Source organism: Mycetomoellerius zeteki, unplaced genomic scaffold (genome assembly GCF_001594055.1).
Source record: "Mycetomoellerius zeteki isolate Tzet28-1 unplaced genomic scaffold, Tzet1.0 scaffold690, whole genome shotgun sequence".
Taxonomy (NCBI): domain Eukaryota; kingdom Metazoa; phylum Arthropoda; class Insecta; order Hymenoptera; family Formicidae; genus Mycetomoellerius; species Mycetomoellerius zeteki.
Window position 1 is genome coordinate 301,899 of NW_017257709.1, and position 21,693 is coordinate 323,591.

The following is a 21,693-nucleotide window of genomic DNA, read 5'->3' on the forward strand; positions in this document are numbered from 1 at the left end:
GAAACGTCGCCCGCGGTCGAACGTTCGTGAAAGCGGATCCCCGGGATCGCCGTCGTCGTAGCTCATCCGATTCCACGACGCTCGTCGTCGACCATCGGTGACGCGCGATAGCCGACGGCGGTGGAGTCGGTCGACGCGGGATCGTCGCGCGACACTGTCGCGAGGACAAGACGTCACGCTATCGTGTCATCGTGCGGTCGCTCCGCGACGATTCCTCGCAGTATTTTAACGCGGACGATCTTACCCGGACGATCGCGCCCCGCCCATCCGCGGTCCTCTCGCACGTGGTTACGTACCCGATTCAGACCGTTGTACGGAAATTTTAATCCAATTCGGAACATCTTTCGAGTGGCCGGTCAGGCAGCCAGCGGGAAAAGGGGAACGACGGCACGGGGAGAACAGCTGGTCACTGGGACTGGACGGAACTGCGCGAAAAGAAGAATGCTGCGTGCCGTGAGCGCGGCGCTGCGAGGTGGGTGTATGCGTGATCCGCGGCCGATCCTGCGATCGGCGACCACGTCGCGAGGTGTTGTTACGCGTCGGCCGTACGTTGCATCATGATACACCAGCGATTTCACGTCTGGTTTCGTCGCGAACAACGGGATGCAAAACACCGAGAGGTTAGGTTCGCCTCGTCGCGGTCGCCATGACACGCGACTGGCGGTAGGAACGCTGCGGAATCGGGACGCGGGCGCGTGTTTGAACGTCCACTTGAGGGTTCTCGTCTCGCAGGGACGTCGAGATTTACATCTTCTTTGTGCATTTTTTATTCGCAGCGTTATCATATTTAATTAATTCTTTTCCTAATTAAATTCAGTAAGATCAATGAGCAAAAGTTCCCAAATAATCTATGTTTCAATTCGAAAAAATGAATCTATGAAACAACTCCTTGTAAACACCATCTAAAAGTAACATAACGTTACTCATACTCAACAATCATACTCAACAATATAAGTATAATATAAAACATGTGTTGAATAACAGTTACATTAACTATATTTAGCAGAGAAAGTAGCTTTGCAACTTTCGTAAAATTTTTTATGTGATTGGTTTCGCCCTTCTTCACTGGATTTAAATGTATAAAGTTTATAGATTCAAGCCCAGCAGATAAATTTATAAATGTATAAAGTTATATTTAAACCCAGTAAATACATTTCAAATCATATTAAAGAATTTTACAATAGTTGTAATCAAATGTGAAATCATAATTTGATTTATATCACTTTTAATTAGTATTTATTGGGGTTTGTGACATTCTATTCGTACGATTGTACATATATGTTAAGATACTCACGCATGTTTAAACATTTTATCGCATACATTTAAGACATTTAAGATATTTTTCCTTGATTTTGTAATTTTTTATCTTGCAAGCACACATACTGGATTCAGTGTTCTTTCAGGAATCGCAGCGAGAGCGACGAGTACAAATGCGACAAACTGTATTACTTCAAAATGCGATTCCATTTTGAATTCCATACAACACAGAGGGTTTGGAACACTATCAATCGCTGTCCAGAAATGGGCAGCTGTCGGACCTACGCAACATAAGACGCTACTAAAGTAATGTAGAATATTGTAGAAGTGATTTGTGAAACATATTGATTTCTATGTAAGATACTAAGTTGCTACATGAAAGCAATATTATCCTTTCAGCCATGCGGCGACGGAAAATCGTCTAGCTTTGCCAGCAAAACCTATTAATGTGCCAGTGAGAACTGTAATCAAGTTTACTATGTCAAGAGGAAAGCGGCAGACTGTAAAGACAGTTCTAACACGTTTCTACCGACTGCACTGGTAATATTTCGAGAATATATCAAGCACATAACAATATCAAAAATTATAGATTGCACCAAATATTTCTGAACGATCTTATTATTGGTTGATACTTATATTCGAGATCGTCTTAAATACCGTCTTAAGATGTCTAAGTTTTAAGACGTGACAACTATTCACATTAGCATCTTAACCCTTAGTACACACTATTGAGTCAATCATGTTCTGCACATTTCTTTTCTTAAAAAAAACTAGGATCACCATCAGGTAATTAGTTACAACATTCATATACTTCTTTTTCTTCTTACATTAGCAGGGTGTCCCCTGCCGGGAAAAACCTGGAAAACCTGGAATTCTCAAGCAATTTTTTTTACCCTTGAAAATCCTGGAATTCTCATGGAATTTTGTTGAAATTGTCAGGGAAATTTTTCGAATTCTATTTTTAAATTTAAATTCTATTTTGTTTGACAGAATCATTTCTTTGACCATTTTTTGATAAATAATGCAAGTTTGACTAGACCCTATTGCCAGATAGTAGCCGTTTGTGGTATATTAACAGCATATGAAGGAATAATACGTGGTCTACAATAAGAGTCGTAGTGGTCGTATAAAAGTCTTAAATCGTAAGAAATTAATCAATCATAGTCAAATGTAAGGAGAATCTTATATATAATCGACTATAATTGGTCAATTGCTTACGATTTCAGATTTTAGGACCACATTGTAGAAAACCTCACATATGCTGATTCTATAATGAGTTAGTAGTCGGTAGTCTTAAGTCTTACCAGAGAATCAGAAGTTGGCCAACTTGTATGATTAAAGATGCCTTTTCACGCTTATGCTCGACGCTCATTTTTAGCATCAATATGTTTAGGTCACGTGATCGAAATTGACGCTATTGATATTCATTAATTTTTATCACGTTATCTGTTTTGACACTAAAAATAAGAATCAGCATGAAAAGACACTTTAAGTAAGACTATCGATTTTCTTAAGACTGACTAAATTCGAATTTTCAAAAATGCTCAGAAGGAAGTAGAAGCACTTAACGAACAAATTCAAGCTTTAAAAAAATGGATTTCAGTATTCTGTATTGTCTAAATGTTATTTACTTATAAATATTATTTATATCTTGTTTTTTTTATTGTAAACAAAAGTTATATTTATATATATAATTTTTGAATTATTTGTTTAGGAATGTCTCTAATGTACAATGTCTCTAATCTTATCTGGAATTTTGAATAAAATTCATGGAAAAACCTGGAATTCTCAGGGAATGCTTTCATAAGATTTGAGTGCCCACTCAGGTTAGGCCTCTGGCCTGTGTTACATTCATATACAATTTCATTAAATATACTATATACACAATCTTATAAATCTAAAGATAATACTTTTTAAGGGTCCCATAATGAGAGTTTCTATAGAAGCTATGTGTTTCGGGTTATCTCTGTGTCCATATCTATTCTTGGAATGCTAATGTTTTGTAAACGTCGCAGTTTACTTTATCAGGTCGAAGAGTAGTCTGATACTGATACTTTCGAAAGATGTTAAAATATATAGAAGAATCACTTCATAATTTTTTTATATTTGTTAATCCTCCGTGAACCAGGTAGAAAATCAACATGGATCAAATGTGGATATATCTCATATCCCATGTTATACTTCATTGTAAATATACTATAATTTAGTGTGATTGGTAACAACGCATTCTCCAGTTGCACGAAATCGGCAACACAACGCGCGGTACTTGTTAAGAAGTTATAGAAATTCTTGCTGAGGTATGTCACACCTCACCTAATTCACGGAGGATTAAAGTGATGAAAAATAACCTGAAACAAACGACTCATTGTGGGGTAGTAAAGAATCGGGAAATCATTGTGTATACTAATTATGACTACTCAAGATGATCTTGAATACTTCGGCCCAGTTTCACAATTCACGGTTAATTTTTAACTGAGGTTCAATTTATTTCTCATCTTTTTCCAATTCTAAAATTAAAAGGTTAAGATCTTAACTGTGAATAGTGAAACTGGACTTCAAGAACGAATATCAGTCATTTGTAGAAACTCAAAATTTCGAGAGATATAAAATGGAATGTTGCAGGGGTATCTGGATCAGAACAAGATCAGGTCGACACAATAAGCTGTGGACAAAAACGAGCGCCAGAAAAAAAAGACTGAGGAAACACGTGTTCTGCAATGCCACGCAGTCGACGCTTCTGGACAAGATGGTATCTAAGTACTGGAAGAGACGGCACTATTATATTGACGATCCGTACGAACCGTATCACGACCGCGAGGAGTTCAGTATCACTCGGAGAAAACCGTTACCTTAATCATTATCTAATTGTGAATTGCTAGATTGTAAGCTTTTGATTGAAGAGATATTAAAAATGATGCTATTAAAATAGACCGCATTCTCTTTTACTTATATATTAATTATACTTATTACGTAATCAAATGCTACTGGATGTATTATAAAATATTCTGTATAAATATTTATAGATAGTGTTTTAGATTAACATATACATATTTCATCTTTCTATCTTTATCGAGATTTTAGTAAACAGTCGAATATTAAATAATATTTATACATTATTATTATATTTGTTTAGTATTATATACATAACAAAATATTGATTATGGAAAACACAAAATTTTTCTTCGCAATTTTTCGCTCCTAATTCCTCCATTACAATAAAGTTTACGTACTTAGGCCCCTTTCTACCAATATAATTTAATTTTAATCTCGGTTTAACTAACTCTTCATCTTTTTCCAGTTCTGAGAATTAGAAAAAGATGAAGAGTAAGTTGAACTGAGATTAAAGTTAATCTACATTGATAGAAACAGGCCTTAGGCCCAGTTCCACAACTCACAGGCTACGTTTACACCATGCATTTAGGCCGCGGCCTATACAATAGATGTCCTTGTTTATCCTGTATATTAAACAAAGACACCTATCGTTTAGGTCGCGAACTAAGCGCATGGTGTAAACGTAGCCACAGTTGACTCTTAACCGAGGTTCAACTTATTCATTGTCTTTTTCTAATTCTAGAATTAGAAAGAGATGAGAAACAAATTGAACCTCGGTTAAAAATTAACTGTGAGTTGTGGAACTGGGCCTTAATTGGTATAACGCAAAATTGATAACGATGCATGCGGTTCACATTTTTGTCGTCGCAAATGTTGAAGTTGTTTACTTGCATGATCGATATCGCTTACTTTAAAATGATAAGATAACACATATTGCGCAATATCATCGGTACGTCGTCATTCGCGAGCGTTCTCGTTACATTCAATAATTTCCTACGTTTCTCTTTTTCTCTCTTTTCCATCAATCTGTTTAAAATATTGCATAAATCAGTCTTTTCGCCTTTTTATCAGGAAATCACGTGGTGGGACCTCTAACGTGCCGCGTAACAGGCGTGCGTGACACTCGAGAGAGCTGAGAGCGTGGCCTGTGTGGCCTCTATTCTCAGTTGCGTCTCGTCTTTCACGGCGTTCGTGTCTCTTTACTGCTTTTGATTTTCATTGACCGATTGGCTCCTCATTGCTCTCTGTCTCGCTCTCTACTCGCTTATCTCCCTCTCTCACTCGTAATCTATCAACAATCACGCCTGTTAAAAGATGCCGTATCGCGGAAAATTACGACTACTAGGCAGAACGTGTCTCGCGATCGCTAACGCGTGTGGGAAGAGCGAGAGCAGTCCGTGTTATGCCATTGCTAGCATTGTCGACAGCAGAAACTTCTCCGTGAGCTGTGCGCTCGATATGAGGTGAGCACGTACAACTCAGGGCTGTAACAGACATGTGGGATCTCTTGCGTTTTGGGTAATCGAGTCTTCGAACGTCGTAATTCCGTCGTGATTTCGTTGTTATGAAAAGCTTGGATGGAAGTCGCTGTCGTGCTGTTCTGATTTTACGACAATATTCAGAATTAGATTATACTTTAAGATCGTTTTAATCCGTCTGTAATCATTTTTTATTTCCTACATCTGCAATATACTTAAGTCTTTTTTATCCCCAAGTTTTTTTACTGTTCTAGATTTTCAAAAAAATGTAGAAAAATTCAGAATTATTTCCTAATATCTCTGTCATATTACCAAATATTTGGTTATTTAACTTAAATATTAAAAATCTTTATTTACTCCGCCCTTCTTAACTTACTATTTCAGAGAAATTTGAGAATCAAATTTCATTTGTGCCCAAAAAGACTAGCAGATTACAGACGGAGAGTTAAGAGGTTCGTTTTTTGTTCTTGCACTAAACAGCACTAGAAAACTTGCCTTCTCGCTTTTATCAAATTTCAAATATATATCTGTTTCACTTTAAATGTACACTACAGTTTCAGAAAAAGTACGCTAATTCTGCTGTAAAAAAACAATTTACGAATGTCGAAATGCAATCGTTTTATTGATTGAGGTCTAGTTCCCCATAAATATGAGATTAACTTTTAATTTCAATTTAATTTATTATTTATCTTTTTCTAATTTTTTAAATGTAATTTGCTAAATACATTCCTAGATTCTCTAAAATCAAACTTATTGATACACTGAAAAAAATTACCATATAAATCTTAATACATAGGTATATTTTTTAAATAAGTATAAATGTTTACTTAAAGTAAATAAATATTTACTTAATAAAAATAATAATTAAATTAATGATTCTTGTACCAAATAAATATATGTTTACATTTTCTAAATACTTACTAGTCAAATAAATATTAATTACAATTTTGTATACTTTTTTCAATGTAAATATAAATTTCCGATCGGATTGTGAATATTGTTTTTAGACACTTGTGATACTCGGTCCGATTTTACATTCAACTGCGTTCAATTGTTCGTTCACACCTACCTGACGCGTATATACGTCGCGTCTGCCTATTAAAAGAGCATGCATCCGGAGTTACGTCTTTGGAGTCTATTAGAAAATCTTTTTTTCTTTTTTTTATAGAAGATCACATGTCTGAAGATGATAAGTGAAATCGATGTTAACGTCACTAAATGATTCATAATAAATAATTAGAGGTTTCTGGAAGTACAAAGTTAGGAATGTTACATGAAAAATATTATCGGTTGCATTTAGTTTGAAAAGTAGTTTTGCGATGACGATAATTGCGACTCTTATCGTTGAAAAACTCGGTTACTAAAAACTCGGTGAAAATTACGAAACGTTTGAATTACGAAATATATAACATAAAATACATTTTTTTAATTTGGACATTATATTACAGATCGTCAAACTACTATATTTTAAAAGACTATTTCTACATAGGCACATACACATACGCACGCACGCAAATACACACACACATGTGCATATGGAGATACCTAGTGCTAATAAGAAATGTGTTCATTTTTATCTTGATGGCCGCATGTATTAAGATATTATATGTTGAAACTGAAATATGTATACTGAGAGAAAAATGTACTAAATTTTAATAAATAATTGTTTAAGTAGTACTAATTATATAACATTTATTTACGGAAAATAAATATTTGCTAAATAAAATATAATAATAGGTAAATCAAATCAATAGTTCTTGTACCAAATAAATATATGTTTACATTTAGTAAATATTCGTTTGGCACTATTCAAACAAATATTTATTAAAATTCAGTACGTTTTTCTCTCAGTGTATGCATTATTTATTCTTTCCGTTAAAGGCAGTTTATAAAAAATAAATTTCAGAAAAAAATAAAATTAATATTTCAAAAACTATATATATTAGTTGGAGGAGTTAAAATTATATAACTTGATTTTTATTTCCTATTGTACACAATTATTAGATTTTCCGCATTTATCGTTCATATGATTTCGTTACGTTTCACTGCTTGTCGCGGTTTCGTGGCGAGCATGAAATGATAACAAACGCGTTACCGTTAGAAAGTTAGATCATATATACGTAACGTAACGATTATTCCGACCAGCTCTCATGATTTTCCTAGTTGATTAACGCGGCGCTAATCGTAATATATTTTCGCAGGTTCGTTCAATTCACAAACAAAAATGGTGGCCCGCAGCATCTTGGGGTCCAGCTGAAGCAGGGAGGTGATATTATCGCCGTGTCCGCGGTCGACTCGCGAATACCGAACACGTTGAAAAAATTTCTGGAGGGCGGCGACGATCTTCTCAAGAAGGCCAAGAGGTAGGAGAGCTAATCAACAGATCCGGGGTAACTCAGGGAATCTTGAAGAGCATCTCATACGCGAGATACAAGTATTGATAAAAGATAACGATGATACATCATAATATTTGTACGCACTTGACGCGATTTGTAATTATTTAACGTGATGACGCGTAGATACTTCGCGCCAGATTAAATTGTAGAAAGATTATGATCAGAAAGTGGTTTGGAATAGATAAGAAACAAGATCACAGTAATGTTACTCTTTAATATCGTAATAAGCCACAGTTATGGTACGTTACTTTTTAAGACAATTTCCAATTGAATATCTTGGGAAAATACGTCTTTTGATTGAAGAGATATAATTACAAGTTCAACTTGGGGTTATTTCACAAATTTTTTTTTCTTTAACCTAGAATTCTAGAATTTAGTACATATAGATAATATCACATTAACGGGTGATGTGAGAGAAAAAAAATATCCGATCTCAACGTGAATATTTGTTTCGCCAGGGACGACGATTTCGACCTAAGGAAGGCAGTAGAGAGGTTGGTGCTTTCGGTATTCGATTCGTGTGATAAAGTAGTTTTCCCCCTTTTTTTCTTCCCTTTGGACTAGTTATCTGTACTTGTTACAATATTAGATACATTCAATCTTCGCTTACGCACATATGCCGTTGATCTTCTTTTAGCCATAATATATCGAGCCACACCTTTGAATCACTTTTTTTTAACTGTTATCAATATAGCCTTATCAAGTTCATTGATTTTATATCTAATTTTACATTATAGAATTTTTCATTGCTAATACAGATATTAATTAAATTCCGAGTTGTTATTATTCGCGATAAATGAGACTGAGTTATAAGAAAAGACTGAGTTATAGAAAAAGTACAAATAAAACAAGTGCACTCAAGCAATTTTTTACAATCCTATTATATAAAATAATTTTTTCTCTTTGCGAATAGAAGAAAAATATAAATTCGTATTCAATAATTTCCAGCTCGATATTTCATACTGTTGACAGAAAATGTGAGAGTGATTTTGAAACATGACAGCAGAATACACGCATGGTATAGTCATTCATATAATGATTGTGCAACGGCAGAATTTTAATCGTGTACAAATAAAATTGCTATCGTCTTATTAATAATTTGACGAATTATTAATAATTCTTATCGTCTTATTAATAATTTGACGGCACGTCCAATTGATAAGGCGATAGCTATCTTATTTGTACATGATTAAAATTCTGCCGTTGCGCAATCATATTATTGATTAGCGTATGTACACCCAAGGACTTCGATTCTTTCCCTCGGAAATTTTCACAAACTGACTACTTTTTTACATTAATACTCATAGTCCGTGCGCGATTAACGACACGACTAAACTTTTTACGTCTGCTTACAACTAAATTTGATATAAAGACGAAATAACCCGAATTTTTGGAAGTTTTAAAAAAAGTAACCGAAGGAAAGAATCGAAGTCCTTTGGTGTACTGTTGTCGTGTTTCAAAGTCACTCATAGTTTCTGCCAATAACGTGATTCGGGAATGAAAATTCCTGGGACAAAAGGTTTCCCAAATTAAGGGGTTAGGCCAGTCTAGAGTCCTCAAAAAAGGCTTAACTTTGACAATTTATTCTGGGAGTAAGGAAAAAGGAATCGAATTTCTCTCTTTCAGGCTTTATTAAACATGTATTTGAGTGTATAAAAAAATTTTTATATTGACATTTGGATACAAAATGGCGGCTACTGGGCCAATCTTCGGAATCACCTTTTTCAAGAGGGCCTCTACGGGCGACGGTGATTCTAGGAACTCGTGCTATCTGAAACAAAATAAAAAACGGGATCTTAATCTACATAAGACTTGCTAGTAAAGTACGTATGTTTTTAGCTTTACATCAATTTTTCGCAAAATGGCGGACTTGTAAAAAAAAGGTTCAATTTTTGACCGAAAAAATGAGCAGTAAATTGTTTATAAAAAAAAAGTTGCAATGATAACAAAAAAATCGTACGTAGTTTACTAGATAATGTTACTGTGAAGCTACAGTTAAAATTTCAAGTGGATACGTGCGATAGTCTCCGAGTACCATCGTCGCCCGATTTGAAAAATGCAGTTTCGAGAAAAACGCGTTTAAAGTTTTACTGAAAATTTCGTTATACCTTCAGTCTGCGATGCCTGCGCCGTACATTTCACCTTCCATGAACACGTGGAACTCATCTTCTTCCTTTCCGGACCGTTGGTACATTACTGTTGGTACATTAGTGCAGAGGGTAAGAGTCGTAAAAGGGGGACAAAAGGAAGCCCGCCGCGGCAGGTAGAAAATGCGCTCGTCGCCCGCTCCGAACGCTTCGACACTACAGCGGATTGGACAGGGAAAAAATTTTTTTTTCACTATTCTACCAATTGAATAATGTTTTTAGGACCCTAAAGTGTACTTTAAGCCAAAACAAAAAATTTCGATTTTTTGAAAATCCTAGACTGGCCTAACCCCTTAAACAATCAACTTCGTAAGCTACGTTTACGTGCGCTTAGTCCGCGACCTATACGATAGATGTTTAACTTTGTTTAACCTACAGGATAAATATATTTATTATATAAATATATACTTGAGAACTTATTACCAATCTATATATGATTGTCCCTGAGTATAACAATTCATTAAAAAACGTGTCGTGTAACTAATATACAAATATAAGTGTCCTTGCAGATTTTATTTTCAATCATTATAGTGGATGATTGCTATGCGTCACGTCATCACGTGGCATTTATATAAATCGTGCATTGCATGTTTTCTGTTGTTTGACTTATCGATCTGGGCTAAGTCTCGACAAACATCTCTATTGATTGTATCCACGGTCCCGCCGCTTTGATATCATTGAAAGTTTTTGAGCTTTCGCATAACGTGTCATATCGTGTGACATTCAGCAATTAAATCTTATCACTGCAACTAACTCTCATTCAGACTCTGAATGAGAGTTAGTGTAGTGATAAGATTCTTTCCCTCGGAAATTTTCACAAACTGAGAAATGACTACCTTTTTACATTAATACTCATAGTCCGTGCGCGATTAACGACATTAACTAAACCTTTTACGTCTGCTTACAATTAAATTTCTGAAATTCAGCTGAATTTCAGACGCAGCTGTTAATACAAAGGGCGGGAGCATAGTTTTGCATAACACATAACATATAATGCATAAGAAAATGAACCAATCAAAATCCTTCATTTTCTTCCTTTCCGTGAAATTAAAGATTCTGATTGGTTGATTTTCTTATGCTTTATGCATTATATGTTATACAAAAGTCTGTGCGCCGGCTTTAACTCAACAAATGGTGCCTTGTTCTGTTGCCAATTGGCAGTCCGTCAAGCTTCTTTGAGACAGCTGAAATTTCTTAAGTGAAAGTAGCACGCTTTAATGAATAGAGTAGCGTTTATTTATCTGCTCGATCGTGCAAAATATATTTCCATTTATTTTAAAATTGTATTTATCAATCGCATCAGACGATGCTTAGCTATTGAACTAGGACAAGTGATAAAAGTAATAATTGATTCTCTCTAATAGAATATTCATATTATACAATATCGCTTTCGTTCATTGTTATGGTTCGTACGTCAAGAAAACAGGCATGAACGTTTCTCCGCACAACTTCATTTTACTTATATAAGAGAGATAAAAATCTCTTTCTGTTAAAGAAATATTTTCTACATTCTTCATGTTATGATATAATATAATAATGTAGCCATGTTAAAAGTTACTGCATGCAGTATTTTAAAATTGTATGACATTTATGTTATCGCTAATAGTCATAAGAACCAGTAATGTAAATTACACTTGTAAACTATTCAGCCTATTTCATCTTCTCCTATTGAAGATATTTGTGAAGTCTTTCCTCTGTAATTTTTGCAAAAAAGAGTGCTATTATTTTGAAAATGACGTATATATAGCTAAGAAGTAATTATCATTAGAGCTAGTTAGAATAATATTGAAATAATATGTTAAAGGCCACCTTCCGTAACAGTATCCACAAGACGTACCGTAAGAATCAGCCAATCATAGTAGAGGATTCTTTTGAACTTTTAATTCCAATTGGCTGATTCTTACGGTACGTCTTATGGTTACTATTACGGAACGTGTGTGTCATGGCCTAATCGTCGTTATTCGAATGAGTATTATATGTACTTAATTATTAAAGCGCCTCCAAACGATATATATGGCCAATGTATACATCAACTTTGCAGACATTCGTTAAATATTAGCCTACATTCTTCAATATGGATAATTACGTATATCATATATGTGTATGATATTTGCTAATGTTGGTATACGTTAGCTATACTTATTGTCTGGAAGCGCCTTAACGAGAACTTAAGATTTTGCACGCAATGCTTCTGTTACGTAATCTCACCTCCGCGAGATGTGAATTGATATGAGGAAAACGTTTGCAAAAATTGTGGACATACGTTGCGGTGCAATTAATCGGAAACGATAGCACAGTGAACACAATAGAAACGTAAATCGTGCTCGATTTGATTAGCCGCACGGAATTAACGGCGAGATATTGGACGCGAAAAAATTGATGAGATTTAGACATAGAAGTAATTAATGAGGTTGTTTTCATTGCCATAGGTCGGATTTTCAGGGAAAATCCGTTTATTATCTAGAATAACATATCACTCATCGATTATCATATAATTAACAAGATTGTGCATGAATGGGAAATGCAGGACGCATTTCTGCTTGCGATTTTAATCGAATTTCCTCTTTTTCTATTCTCTGCTGTTTGTTTCCTTTTGCCTCTTTTAACATCGCTCAGCTTATTGTCTATAGAGACTTATGCTACAGTAAAAAAAAAAAAACAATTTAACCAGGTTTCACCTCGCGTGCAAGTTGATTAACTTTGATCGGAGATTCCGGAGTCCATTTAAGACGCTGAATTACGAACGATTGGTTACAGAATCGTCGCCGAGGGACGAAGCATTACGCCCGAGGCCGACGTAAACCTCCTGGCGCCGATCACGCGCATGGACAAGCTCGCCTGCATCGGCCTCAACTACAGTGGACATTGTCAGGAGCAAGGTATACCGACTCCGGAGAGTCCGGTGGTCTTTAGCAAATTTCCCAGCAACATCATTGGACCCCGCGATAACATCTTGCTGCCGCAGATCTCAGATGTAAGTCGACGACGAAGGAGAAGGACAAGAAAAACATCGAGTCGATTACACTGTTCGAAAATAAAATTACTTTTTCTCTCCTCGAAGTGCCATAGTACATACCCTGAAGATTTTTTCGCGCTGAACTCGCTATTGGCAGAATTTACGTAGCACGTCAGAAGTTTAAATAAATTGAGGGCAAAAATGATGTTTCTGATCAAGATTCTTTTACGGAAAAACCAAACCTTGTTTCTAAATAAAGTCTACGGCATCTCTAAAAATATAATTAAAAAACTTTCAAATAAATTTTATTTCATAATCATACAACTCATTTTTATTAAGTTACGGTTGTTCGAATTTTTGACTTTTGTATAATTACATAGTTCAACAAAAAAAATCACTTTTTTTGTTCAAAATGTTATATCAAAGATTTACTTCAGAGTTACTTCAAAGATTTTTTGCGTTGAACACGATGCTATTATCAGAATTTGCATAGCACGTTAGGATTTTTAGTAAATTGGGATGTAATAGTAAATTGAAGTGGTTTAGACTAATTTCAGCCCAATTTATTCAAAATCCTAATGTGTTACGTAAATTCTGATATAGTATCATGTTTAGCAGGAGTTTAAAAAATCTCCCAAGTATGTATTACGGCACGAGAGAATTTGTTAAACAGTGTGCTCGAAACACGATGCCTTTTAAGGATCATGTCGATTCTGTTGGGAATCATTTTTAGTCCGAGATTACGCCATGACTTCCACTTTCATTATTGTTCTATTCGTTCCAAGTTGTGGACATACCACTCTATTATGACAGTTTCTTCTTCATAGAGTCAATAGAATGGTTTCTCGCGGAGTCTGCAGCGACTGTAGCTTGAATACCAATCGGGTTTGCGTGTCTAATTGTTCAAAAGGACATTATTAGTCATTATGTACCTTATCCTTGACAGTTTTGATACTCTAAAAAAATAGGATATGATGTGTTTTATACAGGGATTACATTTTGGAAATCGCATTGCACGCTTGGTTAATCTTTCATCCATCTACAATTATATTTTTACTTTCTCTGCTTACAATCTCCGCTATCTACAATTTTGTTTGTTCAGCCCAAATTTTTTTTAATGTTCTGGGCTTTCAAAAAGATGTGAAAAAATTTACAGTTATTTTTCAACATCTCTATTACCAAATAGATATACTTAAGATATTTTAGAAAAGAGAACCGGATTCCATCCTCCTTTATTTTGGAGAAATTTAAGAATAAAATTTCGCTTGTGCGCGACAAAAAAGACTCAGATTGCAGACAGGGAATTAAAGCGCAATCGGTTTTTGGATTTACAGAAGGTCGATTGGGAGGCGGAGCTGGCGATAGTGATCGGCAAGAAATGCAAAGGCCTCAATAATGACGATGTCGAGGACTGTATCTTCGGTTACACAGTGGCACAGGATATAACGGCGCGTGATTGGCAGAAATCAAAGCGAAATGGTGGTCAATTTCTACTTGGTAAAGGAATGGACACATTCTGTCCCCTTGGTCCGGCTGTAATCACCAAGGAAGCAATAAGCGAAATTAACAATTTATCCGTGAAGACATGGGTGAATGGCAATTTAAAGCAAGATGGCAATACCAGCGAACTCATCTTCAAACCCCACGAAATCGTCGCTTATCTTTCGCAGTTAGTATTTTTCTCGACGATATTAATCATATAATTAAGAATATGTAATAACGATGTTAACATTTCAGGTTTATGACGTTGTTACCAGGCGACGTGATCCTTACCGGCACGCCGGCCGGTGTAGGATTCACACGTAATCCACCTGAATATCTGCAGGTATAATTTTATGTTTAATAAATTAATTAAATTATAATATTCTTCAGTATGTGTGTATGATACGTCGTCATTAATATTCATTAATGCGCAGTATTTTTCAATTTATATAAATTCCTAAATTGTATTCGATTGCGTGTTTCAGCGTGGCGATGTACTTGAAACTGAAATCGAGAGTCTGGGACGTCTGAGAAACAAAGTGATCTGATCTAAGAGACGGAGCACACCTTTGGTTAAAGCGTTAACAGAACTTCGTGATCCTTACAAGACTGGACCTATGTTCCTTTAGGGATCGACATCCGCGATGACGTTGAACTAATCTAAGAGTTGTGTCTGGGATCTGATTCCAAATGGGTATATAAAAATATGCATTTTAATACGAATGCTAATGATTTCAACGCGATTGCGAATGTCCATATCAGAGGTAGTATTACCCTTCTCAAGAAGCTAGATTTTTATTGACAGTATCGTTATCGTTATACTGTCGTTGCAGCTTTTTTATCATATATCTGCGTAATGAGACAATATAACGATAACATCACTATATTAAGAGTTACAGAATCTAGCACAAACAGGAAACAGGGCGCTTAACAACATCGATAATGCAATAACGCTAATTTTTTATGTGTCATATTTTACGAATTTATATAATTAAAGCAAAATTGTTTCTACTGTGTCTTTATTAACTTATCCCATCCCACATAAATTTAACAGCAAAAATTTTACATCGAATTATTTAAACGAAAGAATCTTTTTTATCTTGATCGCGATATTTATTAAGTCGTAGTATTTTTTAATTCATGCAAGCTTCATTAAAGTCGTCAGTCTGAAATATTAAAATAAAATTGTGTTGGTCCAAATGTTATAGTGCATATCCAATTATACCAAGTACTGCAAAACGTGTATTTTTTTTTATATAATTCATTTAAAAATACGTATTCTATCACAGAAAATGTATCACCATATATTTATATAGTATATAATTATAGCAATATAATTACAATATATATTCAAAATTATTTATTTATGAAATACATTGTTAACGTATAACACTTTAATAAATGTGCCTTAATTTTTTTATCTCAATCGCCTCTCTCTCTCTCTTTCTGTCATTAATTATATATTTTATTGTTAATCTCAAGAGCTCAATTTTATCTTAAATTTATTTATTCAAAATTATTTGTTTGCCAATATATTTTATTACAAATGACAAAACGTGCTTAATGTAATTCATTCTTTTTATTTTTATTAAATTAGAATAAATTACAGTAATACGTATTTAAGTCGTTGACTTATGTATACATTAATCTCAATGTAAAAATATAAATAAAACTCATAGGCCCGTATTCAGAAACGTATTCATACAACGATGTTAGCGCGCTAACATACTATACTTTACGTCATGCATATTATAGAATTTCAGAGATAAAAGCGCGCTTTTATCGACAAAAGCGCGTTCTGAACGCGCCCTAATGTACATTTATACATGTCAGGATTCCAACTACGTATTGCTATTTTCAACAAATTTGTTATACTGTTCTGGAATTCCCTTAAATACTTTTATCTTGGCTCGTATTTGCTTCCAAGTTAATTGGTAATGGTTCTTCTTATCTTTCGACATCGTCTGCATAGAAAATATATAATTAGTTACGTTTGAGGATAACATTAATTTTATTTGCAAAAAATCTCACCTTATAATCTTCACCATATTTCTTTATTAAATAAGTGAGAAATTGTGCTTGTCCTTTTGGTAATTTAAGAAGTCGTTCTCTAGGAGCTTTTGCCTCAGATTCCAACTTCTCCATCACGTAACTTTTTGCTGCGGTCACATTTATTTCTTCGTTCTCATGATCCGACAAATCCTCGTTTCCTGTAACTTTTCTCTTGGCATCCTCCAACATCTCGTGTTTTACATTAGGAATTTGCACCGCTTCGTTTGCATCATATGCCAAACCCATTTCTTTCAAATTGGCACGAGTGGAACTCTCGTTCTTCCATTCTTTTTTTATTTGTTCGCTAAAAGTTAAAGTATAATAGAACCAATAAATAATAAAATATTTACAGTATGCTAAATGTAAAAGTATGTAGTAAACTTTTACCAGCAGCAGGTTGTTTGTTTACATATAAAATATAATAATTTACTATATATATCATCTATATACAATGTAAACTATAGGCCTGTTCTTTTTGGCTAAACTTTTGCACCAGTTCATCTTTCTTCCTTTTCTCTCCAGGAAGAAAAAAGAGAAAGAAAGATGAACTGGTGCACAATTCAACAAAAAAGAACAGGCTTTATGTAAACAATGTATGAATCATTGAAGTCTATAGGCCTGTTCTTTTTGGCTGAACTTTTGCACTAGTTCATCTTTCTTCTTCTTCTTTCCTCCTGAAGAGAAAAGGAAGAAAGATAAACTGGTGCAAAAGAACTAAAAAGAACAGGCCTTATGTTCTTTGTTGTTGCAACAGAGAGAGTGAATTAAAAGTATTAAAACTTATATCTCGCTTATATATTTTTATTTATCAGTATCAAAATCAGATTAATCATTATAAAACTTAATTACTTCTTTCTGAATTGTATTATTATCTAGTTTATAATAATTTATATAATTTATACATTTTATTTATATTGTTTACATGAAAGATTCAGTAAATATGTAGTGTAGCTCCCCCACTTTCCTATAATTTTGTAAATTTGTGTTTTCATGCGTAGAGTATATTCTGAGAAGGAAAATCATCGCTCAAGTCCCGTTTTTTGTTTTATACTGTACAGTTACCATTACATGGCATAAGAAAAGCACACTTACGATTAATTGGTTATTTGCCAGAATTTATTTTTAAAAGAAAGTTTAATTTTAAAGAGCAAATTAAAAAATTTTTCAAGATAATTAGTAAATTATATTCTTCAAAATCAATAAATTCCTAAAAATAAAACAAAGATTCTTTACTTTAATCAATTAAACACAAAAATTAGTTTTTTTTATATAATTTGAAGTATAGCAGAGAATAGTTTGTGATTAAAAATTTACTCTTTTAATTCTTTTTATGTGGACTGTAAAGTTTAAATCTAATATTTTTTAAAAATATATGCTATAAATTATCTATCATCTTCCTAATTACCATCATTAAAAAACTTCAAAAGTTAATTTACAAAAAAAATGGACTTTTTAAAGCGCCGATTTTCTTTCTCAGAATATATTCTAGGCGTGGAAATATAAATTTATAAAAAATCGGAGGCGTGTTATACTGCATATTTATTAAAGATTCAAAATTTAACGTAAGTAAACAATACATAAATATTCTATGTAAACGTAATCTTGAAATATACGGCACATCTCTACTTTTACGATGTAATAAATGCACGCGAGTTAGGTTAGAAAATTTACCATGGAATAATCGGCAGTTTCCGTAATTTATTTCGCAGCCTCTTTCGATTGACGTTCTGATTGTACTTCTTCTTGCGTTTTAGCTTTTTGATTCTTTTAATTTTCATTTTATTCGAGATATTTTTTCAATACACGTGCGTATTCCACCAATTATTTACACGAATTTACACCATTGACAAACTTAACACACGTACCTAAAAGCATCGGTGTTGGTCTCGACTCGTGCGCCGTTTTAGTTTATACCGGCGACGGCGTTAGAGCAAAAACAGAATGGCGGCGGCGAATTCGCCGAAAATTTTCTCTTTCGACGGCGGCGGTAATCGGCGGATGATAATTATCGGCAGCGGCGGCGAATAGCGGCGTCGTATATATCTATATATTTCAAATAAAAGAATTAAACTCTAAATTATTCAATAAACAAATTTAGTAGGCATAGTATGTATATAATAGATCGACAGGATCCACAGACTTGCGAGATTTATGCGACATCTGCAATAGGAGTCGTAACTCGTAAGAAATTGTCCAATCACTCGAAAGTGAGAAGATTAATCGACTGTGATTGGTCAATAAAATGCTTCGAAGCTTTTGAGCTTTAAGTAAACTGCAGCCTAATGCGGGGTCTACAATAGAAGTCGTAGCAGTCGTAGGGTCTTAAGTCGTAGAAAATTGACCAATCATAGTCGAATATGAGAAGAATAATCAACTGTGATTGGTCAATTTTCTACTTAAGACCCTACGACCGCTACGACTTCTATTGTAGACCCTGCATAAAAGCCATCACACGTACAAAAATTTTAGTCGTAATTGTAAGGCCGTAGGCAAATCGGCCAATCACAGTCGAGCGTTTAAAAGCGCGAGATCTTAATTTTGATTGTGATTGGTCGATTTGTTTGCGACCTTACGATTCCGACTAAAATTTTTGTACGTGTGATGGCCTTAAGTATTTTTCAATAAATTACAGATGACGCAATATAAGATATTCCAATCAATGTATATAAAACATTTATAGAACATATATAGCATTTCGCTTTCTTTCGGCACGCCGTATTAATTTTCAATGACGGCGGCGGCGGCGTTCAGCGACAATTTCAAAATCGGCGGCGGCGGAATTGGCGAATAATAATTTATCGGCGGCGGCGGCGTGGCACGGGTCTATGTTGGTCATCTACAAACTGTGCTTGTTTATACTGAGATGGAGAAGTCGAATATATAATATAGTTCAGTTAGTTCCAGAAAACGATACTCCACTGCAAAGAGTGCTGTAATCGAATGCGCAATAGAGTGGGTATAAAGAGAATGAAGCCAATTAACCGGAAGTCGTCATTTTACAACAAATATTTATGACGTAATTCCTCATCCTAACCTTTTCTTTTTCTAACGTCATCTTCCTCTAACTAACAGTTAATCGTAAAATGGCGGAACCAATCAGGAAGGAGAACCAGGATTGGCTTCACTCTCTTTATACGCACTCTAAAGGCCGTAGCACAGACTCTTGCATAACGCATAACGCATAGTGCATAAGCGAATCAACTAATCAGACTCTTTCCTTTTCTTCCATTCCATGGAAAAGAAGAATTTCGATTGGTCGATTCCCTTATGCACTATGCATTATGCGTTATGCAAGAGTCTGTGCTGCGGCATACCTTATTATGTATTATGCAAGAGTCTGTGCTCCCCGCTTAATGCGTAATTGCCATAGACAATAGCGTAGGAATTCAAATCTGCATCTAACACTTTGGCGTTCATACATATGAAGAATTAGATATAAAATAAATTCATATATATATATATATATACAGAGTGTTCCAAAAAAAAGTAACGATAAATCTTTCGCACAGGGACAGAATGGACTAAACTGAGAAGAAATAAGTCCTCTACCATTTTGCAATTTTCGCAATAGTTAACAAGATATTAATTGCTAAAAATTGGTCTTCAATAATTTGTTAATCAAATATTATTAACTTCATAGACAAACTGCAAGAGACAAAAATTGTTAATTTTCTTCTCATAGAACTCTAAGAATTTTAAAAAAATTTTTTCAGAATTTTTTAATACTGTATTTTCTTATGTTGATAAAAATAAGAAAATGCAGTATTAAAAAGTTGTTAAAAAGTTCTAAAAAAATTCTTAGAGCTCTATGAGAAGAAACTAAACAATTTTTGTCTTTTGTAGTTTTTCTGTAAAGTTAGTATTTGAGTAAAAAATTATTGAAGACCATTTTTTGACAATTTTTAGTAATTAATATCTTGTTTACTATTACGAAAATTGTAAAATGGTAAAGGACTTTTCTTCTCAGTTTAGTCCATTCTACTCCTGTGCGAAAGATTTATCGTGGAACACCCTATATATAATATATATAAAAGCAGTAATATAAATTAAACAATAAAAATAAATTGATAACTCTAAGTGTATTACATACAAAATATTAAAATACTAGAAAAAAATATAATAAAAATTGCGTAAACTTCAAAGGTGAATAAATGTTTTTTATTTCATCTCCTTTGTATAATGAGCGCATTTTATTTATGCTAAAAATGACTATAAATTAATTTCTTTCTCTCTCTCTTTATATTAATAATTGTAAAGAGAGAGAAAGAAATTAGTTATTTTTATTTTACAGTATAATATAATTATAGCATAATAATTACTTTACAACTGTAAAGAGATACAGCGAAAGGATATTTTACTGTATATGTTTAAAAAAACGTCTTTTACGTAAAATACCAAGCAACCAAAATATACACAAACATTTAAAAATTTTAAATATCCATCCGTAATCACGAATTTCAAAGTTCACTTTATGGTTTTAATTTAAAATACTAAAGAGGACCCTATCTATGGATCGGAACATATGTAATATTATATAAAATAAATTATAATTCGCAACAATATCTTGCGCCGGCTCTTTTTATTAATTTTGATTCATTTCTTTAGAGTCTACATAATTTCACTAATCGTTTTCATGAATTTCAAACTTAATACAGACGGAAAACAGCTATAAACTTAATAACAATAATTGAATCTGGACAGCCAAATGAAAAAACGCATAAGTGTCCGAGGAAGAAGCGTCAAATAGAAAAATGGCAGAGAACAATGCAGAAACTAACTACCGAAGATAATCCTCCAAACGAGGCCGCACTTGACGCAGTCGAGAGAAGGAACCCTAGCAGAAACTCGATCCCTCGAGATGAAATTGAGCGACAATCCTCTGAAGGACTCGAGAGGGGACAGCCACGTGAGTGTGCATATCGGAGTTTTCGATAACTATTATCAATCGACGCGAGATATCCGTGATAAAGACGCGTGTGTATGTAAGTGCTCGTTTGTCACTGGGACAAGGCGGTCGCGTGATCGTGAGGTGTCAGTGTATTTCCGGTGATCCTGATGTGAATCGTGATGTCTGTCTCTCTCTCCTGCTGTTT

At 34.2% G+C, this 21,693-nt stretch overlaps 4 protein-coding genes across 7 annotated transcripts in view; 2 read left to right on the plus strand and 2 right to left on the minus strand.

The window, feature by feature from the left end:
* The window catches only part of Mitofilin (inner membrane mitochondrial protein mitofilin), a 41,592-nt gene extending 41,172 nt beyond the window's left edge, over nt 1-420 (minus strand). For all 3 annotated transcript variants that reach the window (XM_018457937.1, XM_018457939.1, XM_018457938.1), the window contains exon 1: nt 297-420. In XM_018457937.1, coding sequence (XP_018313439.1) covers nt 297-341 — 45 coding nt within the window. In that variant the 5' untranslated portion in view covers nt 342-420. The remainder of the gene's footprint in view (nt 1-296) is intronic.
* On the plus strand, nt 357-4,185 carry mRpL35 (mitochondrial ribosomal protein L35). Its single transcript, XM_018457940.1, has 4 exons — nt 357-472; nt 1,404-1,563; nt 1,657-1,797; nt 3,880-4,185. Exons 1-4 carry the CDS (start codon nt 442-444, stop codon nt 4,109-4,111), a joined length of 564 nt encoding a protein of 187 aa, XP_018313442.1. The 5' UTR covers nt 357-441; the 3' UTR covers nt 4,112-4,185.
* Nucleotides 4,186-5,239: 1,054 nt separating this feature from the next.
* Nucleotides 5,240-15,559, plus strand: LOC108729026 (fumarylacetoacetate hydrolase domain-containing protein 2). 2 transcript variants are annotated; one of them, XM_018457931.1, is made up of 7 exons: nt 5,240-5,552; nt 7,769-7,930; nt 8,422-8,457; nt 12,868-13,084; nt 14,401-14,735; nt 14,804-14,891; nt 15,034-15,559. In XM_018457931.1, exons 1-7 carry the CDS (start codon nt 5,404-5,406, stop codon nt 15,094-15,096), a joined length of 1,050 nt encoding a protein of 349 aa, XP_018313433.1. In that variant the 5' UTR covers nt 5,240-5,403; the 3' UTR covers nt 15,097-15,559. The 2 variants fall into 2 exon arrangements, with proteins under 2 accessions (XP_018313433.1, XP_018313434.1); XM_018457932.1 differs by lacking the exon at nt 8,422-8,457.
* A 750-nt stretch (nt 15,560-16,309) lies between these two features.
* Nucleotides 16,310-18,643, minus strand: LOC108729027 (nucleolar protein 16). The gene is made up of 3 exons (XM_018457933.1): nt 18,272-18,643; nt 16,580-16,904; nt 16,310-16,512 (listed from the first exon to the last, which is right to left on the minus strand). The coding sequence occupies exons 1-3, from the start codon at nt 18,376-18,378 to the stop codon at nt 16,390-16,392; spliced, it is 555 nt and encodes a 184-aa protein (XP_018313435.1). The 5' UTR covers nt 18,379-18,643; the 3' UTR covers nt 16,310-16,389.
* Between the last annotated feature and the right edge of the window lie 3,050 nt (nt 18,644-21,693).

Coding starts and splice junctions, on each gene's coding strand:
- LOC108729026 (XM_018457931.1), top strand. CDS start 5,404: ATGCCGTATCGCGGAAAATTACGACTACTAGGCAGAACGTGTCTCGCG. Junction 14,736..14,803: donor ATCGTCGCTTATCTTTCGCA/GTTAGTATTTTT, acceptor TTAACATTTCAG/GTTTATGACGTTGTTACCAG. Junction 14,892..15,033: donor ATCCACCTGAATATCTGCAG/GTATAATTTTAT, acceptor TGCGTGTTTCAG/CGTGGCGATGTACTTGAAAC.
- mRpL35 (XM_018457940.1), top strand. CDS start 442: ATGCTGCGTGCCGTGAGCGCGGCGCTGCGAG. Junction 473..1,403: donor CGTGAGCGCGGCGCTGCGAG/GTGGGTGTATGC, acceptor GTGTTCTTTCAG/GAATCGCAGCGAGAGCGACG. Junction 1,564..1,656: donor CAACATAAGACGCTACTAAA/GTAATGTAGAAT, acceptor TTATCCTTTCAG/CCATGCGGCGACGGAAAATC.
- LOC108729027 (XM_018457933.1), bottom strand. CDS start 18,378: ATGAAAATTAAAAGAATCAAAAAGCTAAAACGCAAGAAGAAGTACAAT. Junction 16,905..18,271: donor AAACTGCCGATTATTCCATG/GTAAATTTTCTA, acceptor TTTAACTTTTAG/CGAACAAATAAAAAAAGAAT. Junction 16,513..16,579: donor AATATGGTGAAGATTATAAG/GTGAGATTTTTT, acceptor TTTTCTATGCAG/ACGATGTCGAAAGATAAGAA.